This window comes from Bos indicus, chromosome 8, assembly GCF_029378745.1.
Source record: "Bos indicus isolate NIAB-ARS_2022 breed Sahiwal x Tharparkar chromosome 8, NIAB-ARS_B.indTharparkar_mat_pri_1.0, whole genome shotgun sequence".
NCBI lineage: Eukaryota > Metazoa > Chordata > Mammalia > Artiodactyla > Bovidae > Bos > Bos indicus.
The window spans coordinates 78,130,495-78,149,076 of record NC_091767.1 but is presented as its reverse complement, the minus strand read 5'-3'; the positions used below and the strand labels follow the sequence as shown (position 1 = coordinate 78,149,076).

The 18,582-nt window shown below is 41.6% G+C and overlaps 1 protein-coding gene across 10 annotated transcripts in view; it reads right to left on the bottom strand.

The window, feature by feature from the left end:
• Positions 1-18,582, bottom strand: part of NTRK2 (neurotrophic receptor tyrosine kinase 2) — a 413,238-nt gene that overhangs the window by 179,606 nt on the left and 215,050 nt on the right. For 8 of the 10 annotated variants that reach the window (XR_011568150.1, XM_070795052.1, XM_070795054.1 and 5 more), the window contains 2 exons: positions 8,635-8,682; positions 2,361-2,549 (listed from right to left, as the gene is read on the bottom strand). Coding sequence is in view for 9 of the 10 variants with exons in the window: in XM_070795052.1 (XP_070651153.1) it covers positions 2,361-2,549; positions 8,635-8,682 (237 nt within the window). In the remaining variant the exon portion in view is untranslated. The remainder of the gene's footprint in view (positions 1-2,360; positions 2,550-8,634; positions 8,683-18,582) is intronic. The other 2 variants (XM_019966496.2, XM_019966501.2) reach the window with 1 other exon arrangement.

Below are 18,582 nucleotides of genomic sequence, written 5' to 3'. Positions count from 1 at the left end.
TGCTCTCTAGGAGCTTACAATCTAACCTGATTTTTTTTTTAATTTAATTTTATTTAACTTTACAATATTGTATTGGTTTTGCCATATATCAAGACTACAGAAACATATACCAGAGTGGTAACACCCAGGGCTTCACAAAAGGCATCAGACACGTTGAAGATAAAGGAAAAAAATATGGGGTAAAGAATGACATTTAAGAAAAAGTAAAGAGAGAAGAGAAGTAAATTGCTTCTTCATTCCCATTTCTTTGAAAAACAATTTATGGAAGATGTGTTATTTTAAGTGTTCTTAAAATCATGAAAGAGCATATGGCTTGATGCTTGAAAGAAAGAAAATTTCTGCTAGTATAAGATGCTAAGTGATTGAGAACACGGAACCAGTCAGGATGGCTGACTGAAGGACTAGAGTTTATAATGAAAAACCAATGGTCTGGAGCCCTCTGGTAAAGGACAGAAGCTGAAAGGAAGCTGCCAGTCTCCTCAACTCTCTTCCAATTCCTTCCAAATGGGAGTGGCATAGAGTGGTTGAGCTGTAAAACCAAAACTCCTTTAAAATTACCAAAATGTCTAATCAAAAACCTTTGTAAAAACTTTCATGGATGCTAGACTAAGGAAATAACCTTTAGAAATTTTCTTGTGGGATTTGGAAGGAAACAAAGCACACTTAGAAAGAACCACAGACTCAGAAGCCCAGCCTATTTGATTCTATAGCACGTTTGTTTGTTTCCTTGATCATTGGTTCATTTTCTCTTCTTGGACTTGTTGGACTAATGCTACCCACTTGATTATTCAGCTTTAACTTTTCTCCATTGACAAAAGCAAATTTTTTAGCACAGTTTAATTTTAGTCAACCTCAATTATAATGTAGCCTCTGGTTAACTGAAGTATATCATACAGCCTGGTACTGGTAGTGGTGACGGGGGGGTGGGGGTGGGGGGACAAAATACTCTGTTTCTAGTGATGACAATCAAAATGATGACAGATTCTCTCATTACAGTGTCTTGCATTGCTTTATTATTTCACTGTTATGCATGCAGGGCATTTCAAGAACTGTTGGGGGATGCTTATCTCAACAAAGAATACACATTGTAAGCAAGGCCTCCACACATCTTGTTTACACCATAATTATAATATTAGAATTAATAATATCTTGATTTCAAATAATACTTTTTATTCCAAGGAGCTCAATATTTTTCATATATGCTATTCTATTTATCTTGTCATATTACAAATTCAACTGAAATCTGTGGTGGGGTCTCACATACTACAAGATTGTAATACTGTTCTTCCTAGTGATTAAATTCAAAATCAAATCCATTGTTAAACATACCTCAGGATAAATTTGAATGAATAGGAGGAAATTACAGATGTTTGTTGATATTTTAAAAATACTCACTGCTAAATCCCCTTATCCATGAGAGTTCTCAGTGGAAAGTCAGTCCCCAAAATCTAACCTTGAAATAGTCCTACCTTACCTGAGACAGGTAAGAGCAGGAGAAGAGTAAGATGGGGTAAGAACATGCAAACAGAAAAAAAGATACCTACTTGTCAGTGCCAGGGAACCCAGGGGACCTTAGCCACTGACAGTCTGACCCTCAGAGTCCCTTATTCATGTTAAGGGAAGGCCTATGGTTCCAATGACATAAGCCTGTTTGTTCACTGTGGTTTTATTTCTTGTTGTCCTTCAGGCTTTGTCCTTCATTCTTTATATTTGAGCAGTGGCTCAGAAAATAGTATAAGAGTCTCCAAGAAAGATTTAAGTTCCCCAATAGAGGCTAATGGGTTCATCTGGTTCTGAGAAACATAATTCAGTGTAGGCACACCTGTTGCAAAGTCCCTTTGTTATTGTGATATCACAGCAAGTCTCATGATAAGAACTAAGACTGAATAAAAAACCCAGAACTACTTAAATTGATACCACCTGTGTGCAACACAGAACATTCCTGACAACCATTGGTGTATTATTTTAAAGACTTTCAATAAACCAAATTTGAATCCCACCAATAGCTTATCTTCTGTAACTGATGTATGTGCATTCTAATGACACTTCTGGTTTCTGTCTCTATCTTTTTCAAGATAAGCATGCCTTGATTCCAAGTTCATGTTGACAAATGGTTTTGGAAAACTGATCCCAAGAGAAGTCAGTTCTGCCCACAGTTCCAATCCCAGCAGGAGACACACCCTAAGAATGCCATAATCAACAAACTAAATGATCTATTCCATGGGCTCAAAGCCTCAAGAATCCATAAGACATTTCACTTCACCCTCCCCTCAATCATCCTTGTCAGGGACTCTGATAAACATGCTGCTAGATACAGCTATGAAGCAAATGGCCCAGTAAGTATAAACAGCTGTACTTACATGTGTCTGGCTTGAGCTGACTGTTGGTAATGCCAAAGTACTGGGGATTTTCAATGACAGGAATCTTGGTCATTCCAATAATGACAGCATCAGGGCCACCCTCTGAAGACGACGGGGTGTTACTCCCATTGGAGATGTGATGGAGTGGGCTGGCAGAGTCATCATCATTGCTGATAACTGAGGCTGGGCCTGAAGTTGGAAAAACAGATATTCTCCTATAATTCTTCATGGTTTTGTTGAGCTATAATTGATATATATAAAATTCACACATTTAAAATATACAATCCAATAGGCTTTAACATATTCAGAGAGTTGTAAAACCATCAGAACAATCTAATTTTAGGACATTTTTATCATTTCAGTTAGCAGTCACTCCCCACTCTGCCCACTTCTAGCCCTAGGGAATAATGAATTGACTTTGTATCTATACAGATTTACCTATTGTGGATACTTCATATAAATGAGATCATATAATATGTGATGTTTGGGGACCAGCTTCTTTCATTTAGTGTAAATTTTAAAAGTTGATTCACATTATAACATGCATCATTACTTTATCCCTTTTTATAGACAAATAAAATTCTATTGTATGGATATGTCACATTTTTGTTGATCAATTCAATTGATTGATATTTGGGTTATTTAAAATTTTGGCTACTATGAATAATGTGGCTATGAGCATTCATGTACAAGTTTTTGTGTGGACATATGTTTTCATTTCTCTTGGGTGGAATTGCTGGGTCATGGCAACCCACTTCAGTATTCTTGCCTAGAGAATCCCCATGGACAGAGGAGTCCGGCAGGCTGCAGTCCATGGGGTTGCAAAGAGTTGGACATTACTGAGAGACTAAGCATGCACTCACAGTAGCTTTATGGTTAACCTTTTGAGGAACTGCCAAACTATTTTCCATATTTAATATCTCCACCAGCAATGTATCAGGGTTTCAATTTCTGTACTTCCTTCTCCTGTAATTTTATATCAGCTTTCCTCTCTGTTCTCTGAAAATCTTTAGAACACTCGTTGAAATTCCCAGCATGAATCTAGGATTCCTATTATACAGTGTACTGAAAGATGACCTGTGAGTTCAAAGATTGGATCCTGATCCTTTCTCCACTCTTTGGACAAGTCACTTACCTTTTTGTACCTCTACATCCACTTACATGTGTAAAATGTGCAAAATGATATCTTTTTGTTACTTTATTAGGCTTTGAATGAAACTTCTGATGAAAATTTGCTTCATATGTATGAATTACTAAAAAAATTTACAACTGGTCAACTAAAATTGCATTGGATTGTCCTGTTACTATGTTCACTTTCCCAGAGACTACACCATTTTTGCCTACAAGATACTTTCATAGCAATTATGAATCAATCCAATAGCAAAGTTCTGTGCTTTGCCTTTAGCTATAATATTATTTGTAAAGCAATTACATGGATATCTTTTTTTTTTTTTTTTTTTTTTAACCCGGGCCTCCCCTTAGAATCCCCTGGAGCACTTCCTACACGCCACACTGATGCTCCCACAGGACCGAGAGAGAACTCTGTGGGAAGGGCACCGGGGAGGTTATCCGGATATCTTTATATTAAAGCAATAACCATAACATTTTTTCATACGAGATTTGAACTTTACAGTCCAAAATCTCAGAATGTATATGCCTATAAATACAGTCTACTGTGTCTTATGTAAACAATTCATCCATTGACCACTAAACCCATAATGTTTGCAACCAAAACACATTTCCAAAGATAAAGGTCTACATTCATTAAAAACTTCATAACAATTAAGATCTCAGGGGCTCTTGATAGACATACCCTACAAGAAAAGTAGACAAAGTCCCCTAGACATATAGTACATGTGTTTCTGTAGTATGTTGAATAGATACAAGGTCCCAAAGAAGGCTCCCAGTGGCCAGGGCTACTATAATAAGCTAAGAAGAATACAGGAAGAAAAGGATATGGAGGAAAGACAAAGAGAAGACAAAATCCAATGTGCAGCCAAGACAAATGTGTGGTAGGGAAATGAAAGCCTGACTGCCTATTTCCTGAGCAAGGCCATGTGTGTCCATCCAACCACCAGGATGTCTCAGCTGCTGCTGCTGCTAAGTCACTTCAGTCATGTCCGACTCTGTGCGACCCCATAGACGGCAGCCCACCAGGCTCTGCCATTCCTGGGATTCTCCAGGCAAGAACACTGGAGTGGGTTGCCATTTCCTTCTCCAATGCATGAAAGTGAAAAGTGAAAGTGAAGTTGCTCAGTCGTGTCCGACTCTTTGGATTTTCTAGGCAAGAGTACTGGAGTGGGTGGTCATTGCCTTCTCCAGGATGTCTCAGCACCTCCATCCAATCTCTACCTTCTCCTTCACATTTAACTTTTTATGTAAGAAGCACAGAAATTCTAGAAACAAAAGCTGTTATATCATACATTTTTGAATACCCTCTGAAATATCACAGTAATCCATCCCCAACCCCCAAAATCCATTTTCTGTCTTATATGGGGATTATCACTGTTTGGAGGGATAACAACTGGACATTCCCCAGCTAGCTGTCTTAAACTATGTAAGAGGCAGCCAACTGCTATTATAGGTAATTTTAAAAAGCATTCTCTTAAGGGGATGTGTATTTAAATTGCCTTTAATGATACACTCTGGCTTACTTCTGCAAGCAAGTTCTCAAACAGCCAATTTAGAAGCCACCAAACACTCAAAGCCAAGGGAAGCTCACTGGTTGTGCTCATCTTGAGCCTAGCTCACTGGTGTTTGTAAACAGTGGAAATTCTGCCAAGAATAGTTATACAGACAAGTTCTTTCTAATATTCTTAACCATTCCTGTTTTATGATTTGCTTTTTGACAGGCCCCTATCACCTAGAGCTTAAACCCAGAGGTGGAAAATGGAAATGTGCTATGCTAAGGTTTCTTCTTGTCAATAAGACCTTCCCCCCATGGGCTTCCTTGCTCCAGTCCTGGCTCAGCTGTCCCCTCCTTCGAGGTTAGCAAAGCATGCTACTACCCGAGCTCCCCGGGAAGTGTGCAGTGAAGGCATTTCTCAGCAGATTCCAGGCTGCACATTTACCCCCAGAATGCAAGAGTTGTCATGTTACTCCACATGCTGTCAGAAGGCCAACAATATTTGCTTCTGAATTCCCTGCAACAATTAGAAATGCACTGATCCCAGTTGCTTTGTCTCTGATTCTCTTTTGGCCCAGGGCAGGCTGTCCACATTCCCATAGCATTCAATCATTTTGGAGGAGGTTGATACTTAGAAGACAATGTTGAAATTCCTCCAGGAATTCAGGCTCTGAAGCATCTGCCATGTACACAGCAGAGCCTTAGTTAAAGAGTTCAACCAAGGGACTTGCTCTCTGCTTCTTGCCTAGCACCGAAGAACACTCTTTCCTTCCCCCGCCTTGCCAAGTAAAACCCCCAACTCCGAGGTAACAGATCCCAAGGGAATGGGCTCTCTGTTTGGAGGGAAATTTTTTGAGCACAGAAATGGTATAAAGCACCAGAGGTAATTTTTCAAAAGCCTTTTCACTTTGCCAGAAGGTCACTGTTGACAAATCTGAGCAACATATAAACCTCAACAATTTATCAAGTGGCATGTTAATTCAAGTGCTGTTTGTTTCATTATTGATGTTCCAAATCCTGGAAGATTGATACAGCTGGCAAGGTTGCAGAGTTTCAGCCATTTTTCTACGAACATTTTGATCTAATGGAGCACAGCAAAGTCGGGAAGGGGAAAGCTCTCGGGGGAGACGATGAATGTCTATATAATTTGACAGCAGCCTGTCTGTGCAAATCATGGATGTCTCGTTGTGTGTCTGTGCACGTGGAAGAAACACTGCGAAAAGACAGACAGAAGAAGAATCGGGGGCACATCACAGCATGTGAGAAATTCACAGGAGGACTTGAAAAGATGTCTTATAATATTAATAAGAAGTTTTAAATTGCTGGGTATGTGCAGCTTGCTGAGTTTGGGGTAGATAATTCTAATTACTGAGCTGACAAATAGGAGCTATGCCTGGAAACATTTTTAGCCCATTTTGATTTTACTGTGTCTCACGTACAAGGAGGCATTTTTCTTTTACCAGAGCTGCTCAGTAATGTATCTGGCATTTATGACTTTACAGACATTTTTAAGCCTGGCTGAGACCTTTTTGCCCTGGTAAGAATCGATGTAGGTCATCTGGAGAAGGAGTTTCCTTTTCTCAAGGCCAACATGCTTTCGAGGAGAGAGACAGATTATTGTTAATCAGATAGCCATATCAAACATGTCTTTTGTTTTCTGTATTCTGCTGCTTCAACATCTGCGGCCTTGGTGAAAGAGGAGGGACTGCCAGTTCCTAGAGATAATAAAGTGCTTGCCTACAAAAGTATGTTTCATATACAAGCCGACCTATCCACAATCTGTGCCCCCAAACCACCTTCCTTATCAGGCTATCAAACTCCAGGCCACTATCCACCTGCCCCATCACCCCAGAGCCACATATCAGACAAATAGGGATGGTCCCTTATTCAACTCAGCCAATTCTAACCTGCTTACCCTGCCTCGCCCATTCCTTTCTGCAGAAACCACAGTAGAGGCTCTTGTCTATGTTTTACCCTCACTCCCTCTGCTTCCTGATGGACCCCGTGTCCCCTTCAGCATCATGGTCCCCACCATGGCATGATCTGCCCTCTTCTCTTGGGATCTGTGAGTAACAAACTACATTTTCAGTGGCAGTCATCTCCTGACTGTGGCCTCAACACACTTGAATAATAATAAAACCTACAAAGCAGCAGCACCTCTGATGAACTGTAGCTGAAAGAACAATTCTGAAGAATTCCCTCAGCTGTGGCCTAAAAGGATGGAGCCCGGTTTTTGAAGCTTACAGGGAATAAGCGCCTCTCTACAGAGCAAACTGGCCTGGAAAACACTCACATAGTTGCAGTGATTTGCTCTTTAGTGGAGGGAAGACCTCATCTCACAGCACTGTTGTGGGAGAGTTTATCATTCAATTCCCCTCTTCACCACAACCACACACAGAGTGAGCACAAAGCCCTGGAAAGGCCTTCAAGATTGCACAGGCAAACAATCTCCTCTCTGCTATCTTGGCAATATCTTGGCAAATCGCCTATGATCAGCTGGATCTGAAATTTGCCCCAGGTCATTGCAGACAAGTCCTGAGCTGGTTGCACTTAATGTTCCAACTTTGACACATTCCACTTCTCTTTGCTAGTTAAGAGCTTTAGTCTTGGAATTCCTGGGGCAAGATAAGGGTCAGGATGACTTCCCCCATCAGGGCCCTCTGGCTCAGTGTCTGCCACCTCTGGGCCCAGCCAGTGCGATATTTTGGATCACTGGACAGACACTGAGAAAGACTATCCTTTAGGAAAGATCTGCTATCAGGCTCGACAAGGGAAAGGAAACAGGCTTCTTTGTACGGATGGGATGAACACACAATAGGTGGATGGTTTAGAACTAGAAGACTGACCCTGGTATGCTTCTCCTATTTTACAATTTTCCCTATAACCAACTTTGCTACCAAAATAAATGCTAACCAACAGATAGTCAAGATGAGTCCAGATCTTGGAAATGCACAGGCAAGATGTAAAGACAGTATTTTTTCATGCCTTCTAAGCAATTCCTGTTCATTGTCTCTGTACCCATAGAAAATACTGAACAAATTAGAGGCCCTAGGAGATCACACCTGATTCCAATCCTAGTGATGAGATACATTATCTGCACTCATTTGGTAGCTACAAACTCTGCTTTTCAATTGCCGGCACACAGTCTGAATGCAAGGAGCAGAATGCAATCAAGCACAAATCATAGCGTCTGGACGTTAGAGTCCTGCATTGAAAGAGAAGTGGTCATAAATGAACAGCTGATTTCCCAATTCAGAAATTTATTACATGTTGGCCAATGGAAGAAAGTTTAGATCCAAGCTTGCCCAGACTTGAATATTCAGCTAACTGTTTGCTATATGTGGAGTTGGAGTACAGTCGCATTTTATTCCCTTAACCTTTAAAATGCAGCCACAAGCTAGATCTGGATCACAATTCACACTTCCTCATAGGACAAAACAAGTTGAGGTCAAAAATACAAAACCATCTACTGAAGTCAATTTTCCTTTTCTGGAAAATTCTAGACCTCTTGCTTCAGCAAAATAAAAATTGGGATCACAGAAAAAGAATCAAGGGCCAAACAAGTAATAATAAAGAGGGTCAAAGCAGTTTCATCCTAATTAAACAACACAAACTCATTGCTTAGCCAAAGAAGTAGGAACTACTTACCAACACCTTGTCTTGATTTTACTTTCCCAAATCCAAACCATGAGAAATCTGAAAACCACAACAAAACATAAAATAAACTTCGAAAGAGAAGCGTAAACCAGAGGCATTCAGCCCTATCCCTAGTGAAATAACAAACTCCCCCAAAAAGCTCCACTGGGGACCAAAACTTCCCTTCAAACACCTGGAAACAAACCCTTGGGTTTTTGTGTAAAGATTTATTTCTCGTCCTGAGAACAGGGAGGTTGGGATCAGAAAAGAGGCGGCAAGAGACTGTCTTCGCGAAAAATGGCCAAAACCCAGGGTTCAAGGCACTGAGCAGATTTTCCTCCTCACTGTCTCTCTTTCCCCTAAGTATCAAATCATCAAACAGGGAACTGCAGGGTGAATGCAACACAGTGCATTTGACAAATGCACCCTGGTTCTCAACCACGGACATGTGGGGAAATAATAATAAAAAAAAAAACACAGATCTTTTCTGGAGCAAAGACAAGCAGTACAAAAAAGGAACATGAAATCCCATGGGAGAACTGACACTCAGGCTGGATGGGGATTCAAGAGGAAGAAAGAGGATCACGATTCTACATGGATTCCACAACCGACTTGCTGTGTGATGGTGGGCAGCTCCCAGCAGCTTCTCACCTCTTTGTAGCACAAGGCTCCAGAGGCATGTGAGGGGAGAGGTCTGCCAAATGTTTGGAGGTCCTCAAGTGAAGAAAGCCACAGTGAAATGCCTGTTTGCTTCCTGGGCCCCACTGTTCCCTTCTAGGTAATTTCCTCCATGTTCAAAGTAAATTCAGCACAGCAGGGAAATCTCTGGATAAGAGGCCAATAAAGCGTTTTTTGTTCAGTTACTAAGTCATGTCTGACTCTGAGATCCCATGGACTGTAGCACGCCAGGCCTCCCTGTTCCAAATTTGCCCAAGGTAATGGAGCCCCAGGTATGTCTGATAAAGAGAATGGAGCCTAAGTAAGTAATAACTGTGTTTCTCAGCTCCTTAGATCTGCAGTGATTTTTACAGGCGGCTAGGATAAAAGGCTACATAAGAAAAGAGCCCATGGAAATGAAAAATGTATATAAAAACTCTTTGCACACTCAAAAATGCCTTACAAAGTTGTCACGATTGCTATCTTTTTAAAGTACATTTAAGCCTTTCCTTTATTGGTATTCTACAATTTCAGCTGTAAGCCAGTTTTTACTTCTGATTGGTACTTCTCTGAATGCTTTTTTCCAGGTTCTAAAAGGCAGAGGGAAGGCCTGGCCTCTACCCAATGCTAAAGAAAGATTCGTTTGCATGAAAACATTGACCTCATTTACTGCATCCTCAGTGTGGCAAGGCCTATGGATTTCTTAGTTACAACTAATCTCTTTCAAAACAGAGTGAATTTTCCTACTGGTCACTTTCGTTTTTCTATATTCTTTTGATTTACTTAGTTTTAATTATCATCATGGATTAAATATTTGGACTCTTTTCACTTGAGTATTTTCTCAAAATCATCTTTCTGTCTTACCGAGCACCCACTGAAGAGCAAGGCCATAGTGCTCCTCACAGATTACCCATTTCAGATTATTGTCCATTATCCACGGTCATAACCATAACTTCCAGGACTATCCTTGTATGTCTTAGGTGCTCCCATCTCCATTTTTAGAGATCATTCCCTCAAGATAAATTCCAGAAATAGAATTACTGGGTCAAGATGGGGAAATACTGTTAAGGTTCTCAATGCACATTATCTAATTGTTTTCTCACTACAGGAGGTCTTTCACCAACAGTGGATAAGAAGGTGGACTGTGTATTTCCAAAAGGGAAGTTAAGGGTGAACCATTTCTGATATCCATCCTGCCATTGGTAGGTCTTCAACTAATTGAACAAACCCGTGCCTCCCATCTTCGCCACAGGAAACCATTTACCACCACTCTCACCACCCGCCCCCCTCAACCTGTCCTAGGCTGGGGTTTGGCATAGGTGCAGTAGGGAGAACTACAGGTATGGAAAGAATCAAAGTAAGGCAGATACCACTTGTGTAGTCATTATACTTCACCAGGTTCCTCTCCCACCACAGACTCTTCTCCCCTGCTTCTCAGCCAGACCTTATAATAAACCCCTGCTCCTTGACAAGAGACTGAGACTCAGAACAACTGGCTGATAGGCTTAGCAAAAGCCACAGTTATTAGTGACTGAGCAGGGACCTAGCTTTCTGATGCCAAATCCAGCATTTTTTTTCTTTCATAATTGCTTTTCCAATCCTCCAAATAATCAAAATTAGCCAAAGTGAAGAGAATGGCAACTCATTCAAGTATTCTTGCCTGGAGAATCCCATGGACAGAGGAGCTGGTGATCTTACACTCCGTGGGATCTCAAAGAGTCGGACATGACTGACTAACACTACTACTACTATAATGTCATAATTAGGATCCAATTTTATACATAGAAAACACTTGAATTAGTCATTCATTCCTCATTTTTTTCTTCAGCAGGCATATTTGAAGAGTCAAGAATAAAGAACTGCATGGTCTTCCCTCAAGGAGATTAAGATCAAGGATCAGCTCTCCTAGAAGAACATCAGGGGTATATGGGAACTCAAAGGAGCGCTTTCTAGCTGAATCTGGGAGGCAGGGTAGGGGGGCAGTTATGGGGGAAGAGTTCTCTGGCTTCTTCACAACAGACTAAAATTCACCAAGAATGGGAAAAAGCAGAGGGGTATATTTTCACTGTAAATTCTTCAGTTATGATCAGAGTGGGAAAAATCATATTTGTCAAGGGGCAGATGCAGCTGGAAAGAGAAAAAAAAAAAAAAAAAAAAGCCAAGACACATAAACAAGGGCCAAGCCAAGAGTTTGGAATCTATGGTGAAATTGCAGGTAGACCCTAGAAACCAATCAACCAACCTTAGGCCAGGAAGAAACAAGATCAAAATTAATTTTAGAAAGTGGTTGCAGGATAGAAACAAGATGATACTAGAGAAAGACTGAGGGCAAGAGACTGGTTGAGGAGGCTTTTAGAGAAATCAGAGCCTGAAAAATTCATGACCTGAGCCTGGTAGTAGGGAAATGAGATAGGGACAAGATGGGGACTGCTGTCTGGTCTATTTAGGGGAATCAAGAGGATTTGGACATTGATTTTAAGTAGAGGAGAGTATCAGAAATGAACAAAGATATTCTTGAGTTTAGACAACAAGACACATGGTGATGCTGCCCAATGTCTCCAAGGAAATTGACAGAGAAATAGGCTTAGGGGTTCAACTCACAGTGTGGGTATGGGGCACAAATCCCAAATAAGGTAACTATGTGGGAGATTCCCCTGAAGTAGGAAATGGCAACCTGCTCCAGTATTCTTGCCTGGAAAATTCCATGGACAGAGGAGCCTGGTGGGCTACATTCCATAGAGTCATAAAGAATCTGATATGACTGAGCACCTAAGCACCAGCAGCATGTGGAGAAAACGTAAGAGGGAGACATCTAGAGTTTGAATCTCAGGTCTAGAGCTCAAAGTTGTTGTTGCTGAGTCGCTAAGTGATGTCTGACTTTTTGCAACCCCATGAACTGCAGCACACCAGGCTTCCCTGTCCTTGACTATCTTCTGGAGTTTGCTCAAACCCATGTCCATTGAGCCAGTGATGCCATCCAACCATCTCATCCTCTGTCGTCCCCTTCTCCTCCTGCCTTCAATCTTTCCCAGCATCAGGGTCTTTTCAGGTCAGCTCTTTGCATCAGGTGGCCAGTGGATCTGACCAAGTTTAACCAAAACCCAGAGTCCAATGGAGAACAGAGGCTAGTGGCTGCAGCTGAGACACATTTCTTCTTTGGGCATGCAAAACACTCTTTTTGGCAGGTACAGATTAAAGTGTACAACTGAGGCTAACTTTTAACAAGCTTGCTCCTAAATTGCTAAAATATTTCTAAGTTCTTTTTAACATTAACACAATTATTATGTAAGAGAGAATGTAATATCCTTGACCATATGCCAAAGTTCTTGGAAAATTTAACAGACCAGGCAGAGCACTATCACATTGATACCTCTCTCCCCTCCAAAAGCTGTCCTTTGTTCAACAACTTTTTCTTGATGAATTTAAGCAGTAGTCTTAAAACCGTGATACTAAATGTCAACCGCAAAACTTTCCCATGAGGCCAAAAAGAAACAATTTCTCAATTTCCTGCAATGTTTCACCCATTGGGAGTAGAGTCCTGCCAAACATTCATTTATTTTCTATTTAATAAAGAGACACTTTATTCACTGCAACATAAAGGGCTCCTTCAAAAGCAAATGTAGTTGCAGCAAGATTAAAGGAACTCCTTCTTTTGGAATCTAGACCAACAAAGACTCTATATTATGAAATTAACCAATTAAACCCATCTCTCTTGAAGAAAGTTCTAGAAAGGTTTTCCTCATCCAGAGAAAAGGAAGATAGAAAAGAAAATAGCACAGCTCTAAAATGAGACTCAGAATAATAAAATAAATAGCCATAAAGATTGCTTTTCAAATGTCTCTCAAAGGAAAACTAAAATTTAGGGGTTGAAAAGAAATATTTATGATGTAAGGGAGAGAATCAGAGGAAGGAGGGAGAAACAGGCAAAGTGGAAGAAATTTAATCTTCCCTGTGGTGCTGAATGGTACAAACACTAAATGTGATTGTTAGAAGGGTTCTGATCTCAAGAGGATGTCATTTATGGAGTTTTGATTTGTAAGTTTCAGAAAAAAATTGTTTTTGTATGTTAGAAGGGAAAGCAACTCTTCCAACTCTGGAGGAATTAAAATTTGCTGTGTTGTCAATTAAAATTTCTTTATAATGTTCTTTTTATTATTGAAATTTCTCTATATTTCAAGGCAAGACTCATCACCCTCCACCCCAAAGAAAAGCATCTCTAATGCTGTGATGATGGAAGCACATGGGAAAATACGATTCACTGACAAAAATGCACTTCATGTCCAACTTCTCATGGCCACACCCATCCCCTGGAGGACCGGTGAGAGAGGAGCCATGGGCTGCCTGGCTGCAGGGAAAGTGTTCAGCCCAGAGTACACTTCAGAGTGCTTGGGTGAGCAGCGGACTGCCTGTCACCTCACTCAAAGAACTAGGATGACTGGTCATTGCACTGGAAAGGAAATGAAAGAAAAGGACCGCTGTGTTGATGAAACAATCATCTCTCTTTCCAACTGACACATAATCAGAGTGAGTAATAGTTTGCTTCAAATTAATTCCAGTTGCACAGGGCACAGAACAATGTAGTTTGGGGCCAAGTTTCCACTTCGATTTAACTTAATCTTTTACTTAAGGACACAACCTTTATATAAGTCCCGTTTCCACAGACCAGCAAGAGGGCTCACTTTAAGTTAAGTCACAGTTCCAAAGGGTTCCAGATTCCTCCTAACCAGCCTCCATTGGCTCCATCCTTTCCCTTCCCTCAAATTTCCAATGTGACTTATGTTCACTGTTATTAAGAAAAGTAACACTGAACACCTCCAACTGACAAATTTGAAGAAAAATTATGTGTATTGTGGGGCTTCCCAGGTGGCTCTACTGGTAAAGAACCCACCTGCCAATGCAGGAGACATAAGAGATGCAGTTTCGATCCCTGGGTCGGGAAGATCCCCTGGAGAAGAGCATGGCAATCCATTCCTGTATTATTGCCTGGGGAACCCCATGGACAGGGGAGTGTGGCAGGCTACAGTCCATAGGGTCACAAAGAGTCTGACACAACTGAATCGACTTAGCACAGCACAGCACACATACACAGTTATTAACTGACCCCATGACCTCTAAATTCCAATTCACAAATTCAAAATCGCATTTCATGTATATCTGTATTTTTCTGGAGAGAAAATCCACATATTTCCTTGGATTTGAAAAAGGTACTTCACTGCAAAATGCTAAGAACCAGTGAAATACATATAAATAGTTTCAGAGACAAAAGTTTAAATGCATAGGTACTCAACGTCTGGGCTTCCCTGGTGGCTCAGTGATAAAGAATCCACCTATCAATGCATAAGACACGGGTTCAGATCCCTGGGTCGAGAAGATCCTCTCGAGAAGGAAATAGCAAACCACTCCACTATTCTTTCCTCCCAGGGTCAGAGGAGCCGGGTGGGCTACAGTCCATGGGGTCACAAAGAGTTGGACAAGACTTAGTGACTAAACACCAACTCTGCATCTAAATTCTATTGAACTATATTCCCTATCAACTGTTGAATCAGGTGCTCAGAACCATCTGTCATCTCCCAGTTAGACTTCTACAGCGACCTTCTCCCCATCTCCTGGTCTGTTGCTCTTGCCTCCTCTGAACCTCTTTTCCATAGACCTGCCTGCCAGAGTAATATTTTCAAGTATCAGTCAGATTATTGCGTTCCCCCACTGGACACCCTGTAAAGCTTTCTTGTCACATCTAGTATAAAGTTCTGATGATGACTAGAGTCCTGCACCATGTGGGCTCCCGCACCCTCCCATCTCCTAGGAAAAGGCCACAGTGGTCTCCTTCCTATTTCTGCACACTCTGCACATTTCCCTGCCTCCTCCGCAAATCCTCTGCTCAGGCTTTCCTCACAGCTAGCCACCTCTCATCCTTCAGTTTTCAGGGCAACTATCCCACTTCAGAGGGGCCCTGACCTCAACCTTTTAGCCTGAGTCTCTCTCAGCTGCTCTCACTCGATATCATCCCTTCCTTTTCAGTGCACATGCGCATGTGTTTAGTCACTCAGTCGTGTCTGACTCTTTTCGACCCCATGGACTGCAGCCCTCCAGGCTCCTCTGGCCATATGGGGATTCTCCAAGCAAGAATACTGGAGTGGATTGCCATGCCCTCCTCCAGGGGATCTCCCCCACCCAGAGATCGAACCCAGATCTCCCACACTACAGGTGGATTCTTTACTGACTGAGCCACCTGCTGCTGCTGCTGCTAAGTCACTTCAGTTGTGTCCAACTCTGTGCGACCCCATAGACAGCAGCCCACCAGGCTCCTCTGTCTCTGGGATTCCCCAGGCAAGAACACTAGAGTGGTGCCATTTCCTTCTCCAATGCATGAAAGTGAAAAGTGAAAGTGAAGTTGCTCAGTCGTGTCTGACTCTTCGCAATCCCATGGACTGCAGCCTACCGGGCTCCACCGTCCACGGGATTCTCCAGGCAAGAGTACTGGAGTGCGGTGCCATTGCCTTCTCCGGACTGAGCCACCAGGAAAGCCCCAAAATACTGGAGTGGGTAGCCTATCCCTTCTCCAAGGAATCTTCCCAAGCCAGGAATCAAACCGGGGTCTCCTGCATTGCAGGTGGGTTCTTTACCAGCTGAGCTACCAGGAGCCCTCCTTCTCAGTATATACCAATAAAGGATCTGACTCACTTCCGGTATTATTTCTTGTCTTTATCCTTTACTAGAACTTGAGTTCCATGAAGTCAGTGACTGTCTTAGAAGAGGCTCCACCCTCCTGAAGTAGACTCTCACACAAGGATTCAAGTGATGAATCCTTCAGTTTATTAGGAAAGGATCCAGGAACACTAGAAGGGGCGAGAGCCCATGACACAGGGAGAGAAAGAAGCCTGGAGTAGATATATTATCCAGTGGGTTACACTGGGGACAACTAGAGCTCAAATCCCTGAGTGCTTGGGGACAGGGTGTAGAATGCATCTCAGAGTTTTTCTTACCAAAACATGAGGACGTTGTGTCATTTACCTTCCAACCACCATTTGTCATTCTGCTAGGAGAGAGTCCTGGGGCAGAGTTCCCAGTGTTTGGACCAAGACACAGGGGCGAGCACAGGATGGCGGGACCTGGGAGGACCTGATGGGGGCACCAACAGGATTTGCTACAGGAAACTTGTCTATGTTGCTCACCACCACCTCTAGTGCCTAAAACAGGCCCTCAATAGATACTCATCAAGAAGAATCATATTTAAAAGCATAACAGTAGGAAGGACTGCAAGTCTAATAAAAATATCAACAGGCAAATTATGCACTCAACATAAAAACAATATTTTGCAAGTATATTTTTTGCCCTCTTGATTAATTTACTCCCCCCACCTGTAGCCCCACCCCCCACCATGGAATCTCAGAAAAGTATTTAAAACTGAGCAACACCTAGAACCCAGCATTCTGGGCAGGAGTGTGGAATAAAGATGCTGGACCAGATGTCAGGTGCGAGGTCTCACTAGATGCTGTAAGAAAAAAACGTCATGCCTTTGGGTGGGTCATTTCTCTCCCTCACGGGCTCTGCTTCCTACTCCATGAAGACAGGGGCTGAAAAGTGGCATCAAAGGTCCATCTGAGCCCTAGCAATCCATAGTGCTAATCACCAGGCATGTATGACTGGGAATAAATTGCCACTTGGCCTTCCATAGCTTTCCTGAGCATGGGTATTTTGGGATTGTGAGATCATGTGCAATTTAAAGAAAAGCACTCTGTCCACTGGCCTAGATTTCCTCCTGCTAAATAATACTCAGATGCTTTGGGGTCACTATTTCCTCATCTTGTGAGAAGAGCCTGTGCTCTGCAAAAGCAATTTCTAAAAAAATGGTACTTATCGAATACTTGCTAGATGTTAGGACACTTACTGGAGATTCGATATTACTTTAATTAGGGAAAATTGGTCAGCTTCTATTCCAGCATTTAAAAAAAAATAAAATTAAGCTAACATGATTTTTAGATCCTACAGACTTAAGGTTCAGAAGCCTCGAGTGAGAATAGACAAAGCAGACTTGCTCAGAATGTGGCAAAATGGTCTCTTCCCCTTCAAACATTTAATTTTGAGGACAAAATGTTGCCAACCACATCCCTCTTTCATTTTGAACATGTAGACTATTTCAAAGAAACTTCATTTGATCTACATCTCTGTCATTCACAAACATTACAAAGTGTTGGGTGTTGTTTTTTTTTAATCTGTTGTAAATTCTGAAGGTTTATTCTTTAACAAAGGACGTCACACTATCTACTCTGAGTGGATTAAAAAAAAAGGAAACTGCAATTCCAAAGGGTTAGTTTTAAACTTGGAACTTCGAGAAACCCAGAAGCAGCCTCTGTTTACTAGTAATAGTTGACAAACGTGAGAGAGGCATATTAAAGCTTTGCCTTTCTGAGGTACCACCTCAGCGAGAGCTCAAAACACTATAAACACTTTTTTCAGCTGTCACAAGCTCCCTGCAGGGAAGACAGGTGATGTCTGGTTGCACACATACAATATTTCCCTAATACTGTCTTCACATTCAGGAAATCACTGCCTCAGATTCACCCCAGACTCCCTTCTCTCTGCAAAGCAACACTGCTAAGCACTTGGAGCAAGTCTTTTGGGAGGAAAATTGGCTAAGTCTCATCATTTGAGAAGTGATATTAGTGGCCTCAAAGAGAGTGACAAACCCATAGAGTCTGACAAACACTTTATGTCAGACTCCCCTGAGCTTTCATTTCCATAGAAAACCTAAACAGTGACTCAGAGACCTGAGCTGACTTGTTCAGACCTGTCTGTGGTGCCTTCACCAATTGAGGCCAAAACATGCTTTCTGCTCTTCCTTGCACAAAAACTGTCGCCATAGGACATGCATTTGAAAATGCTTTTGCAATTGTTGCTATAGATTCATGGTTATGTTCATATTTATACATATATATAAATATAGCATGCAAATTCTTTTTTCAGTTTCTCTAAACCAACATTTGCTGCAGCTAATTCAAAGCACCATGTAGGAATTTTTTTGTGGTTTTATTATGGAATTTTGGAAGGAGTAGGAGGACGGCAGCATTTCTAGCCATTTCACTTTAAAATATTTTCAATTGTATTCAAATCTTTCTCTCCAGTCTTGGGATGTGGTGACCTTTGCCTTTCTTTCCAGTGACCCACTGTCAACCTCCTTCCCCACCAAGACTCTTGAATCCAGCCAAGGTCAGGAAATGTGTGAGGCTGATACAATAGCTAAGATGTTTATTTAATTTTATTACCCTGTGCTCTTCTATTAGGAAGCTCCTGTAATGGAATAGA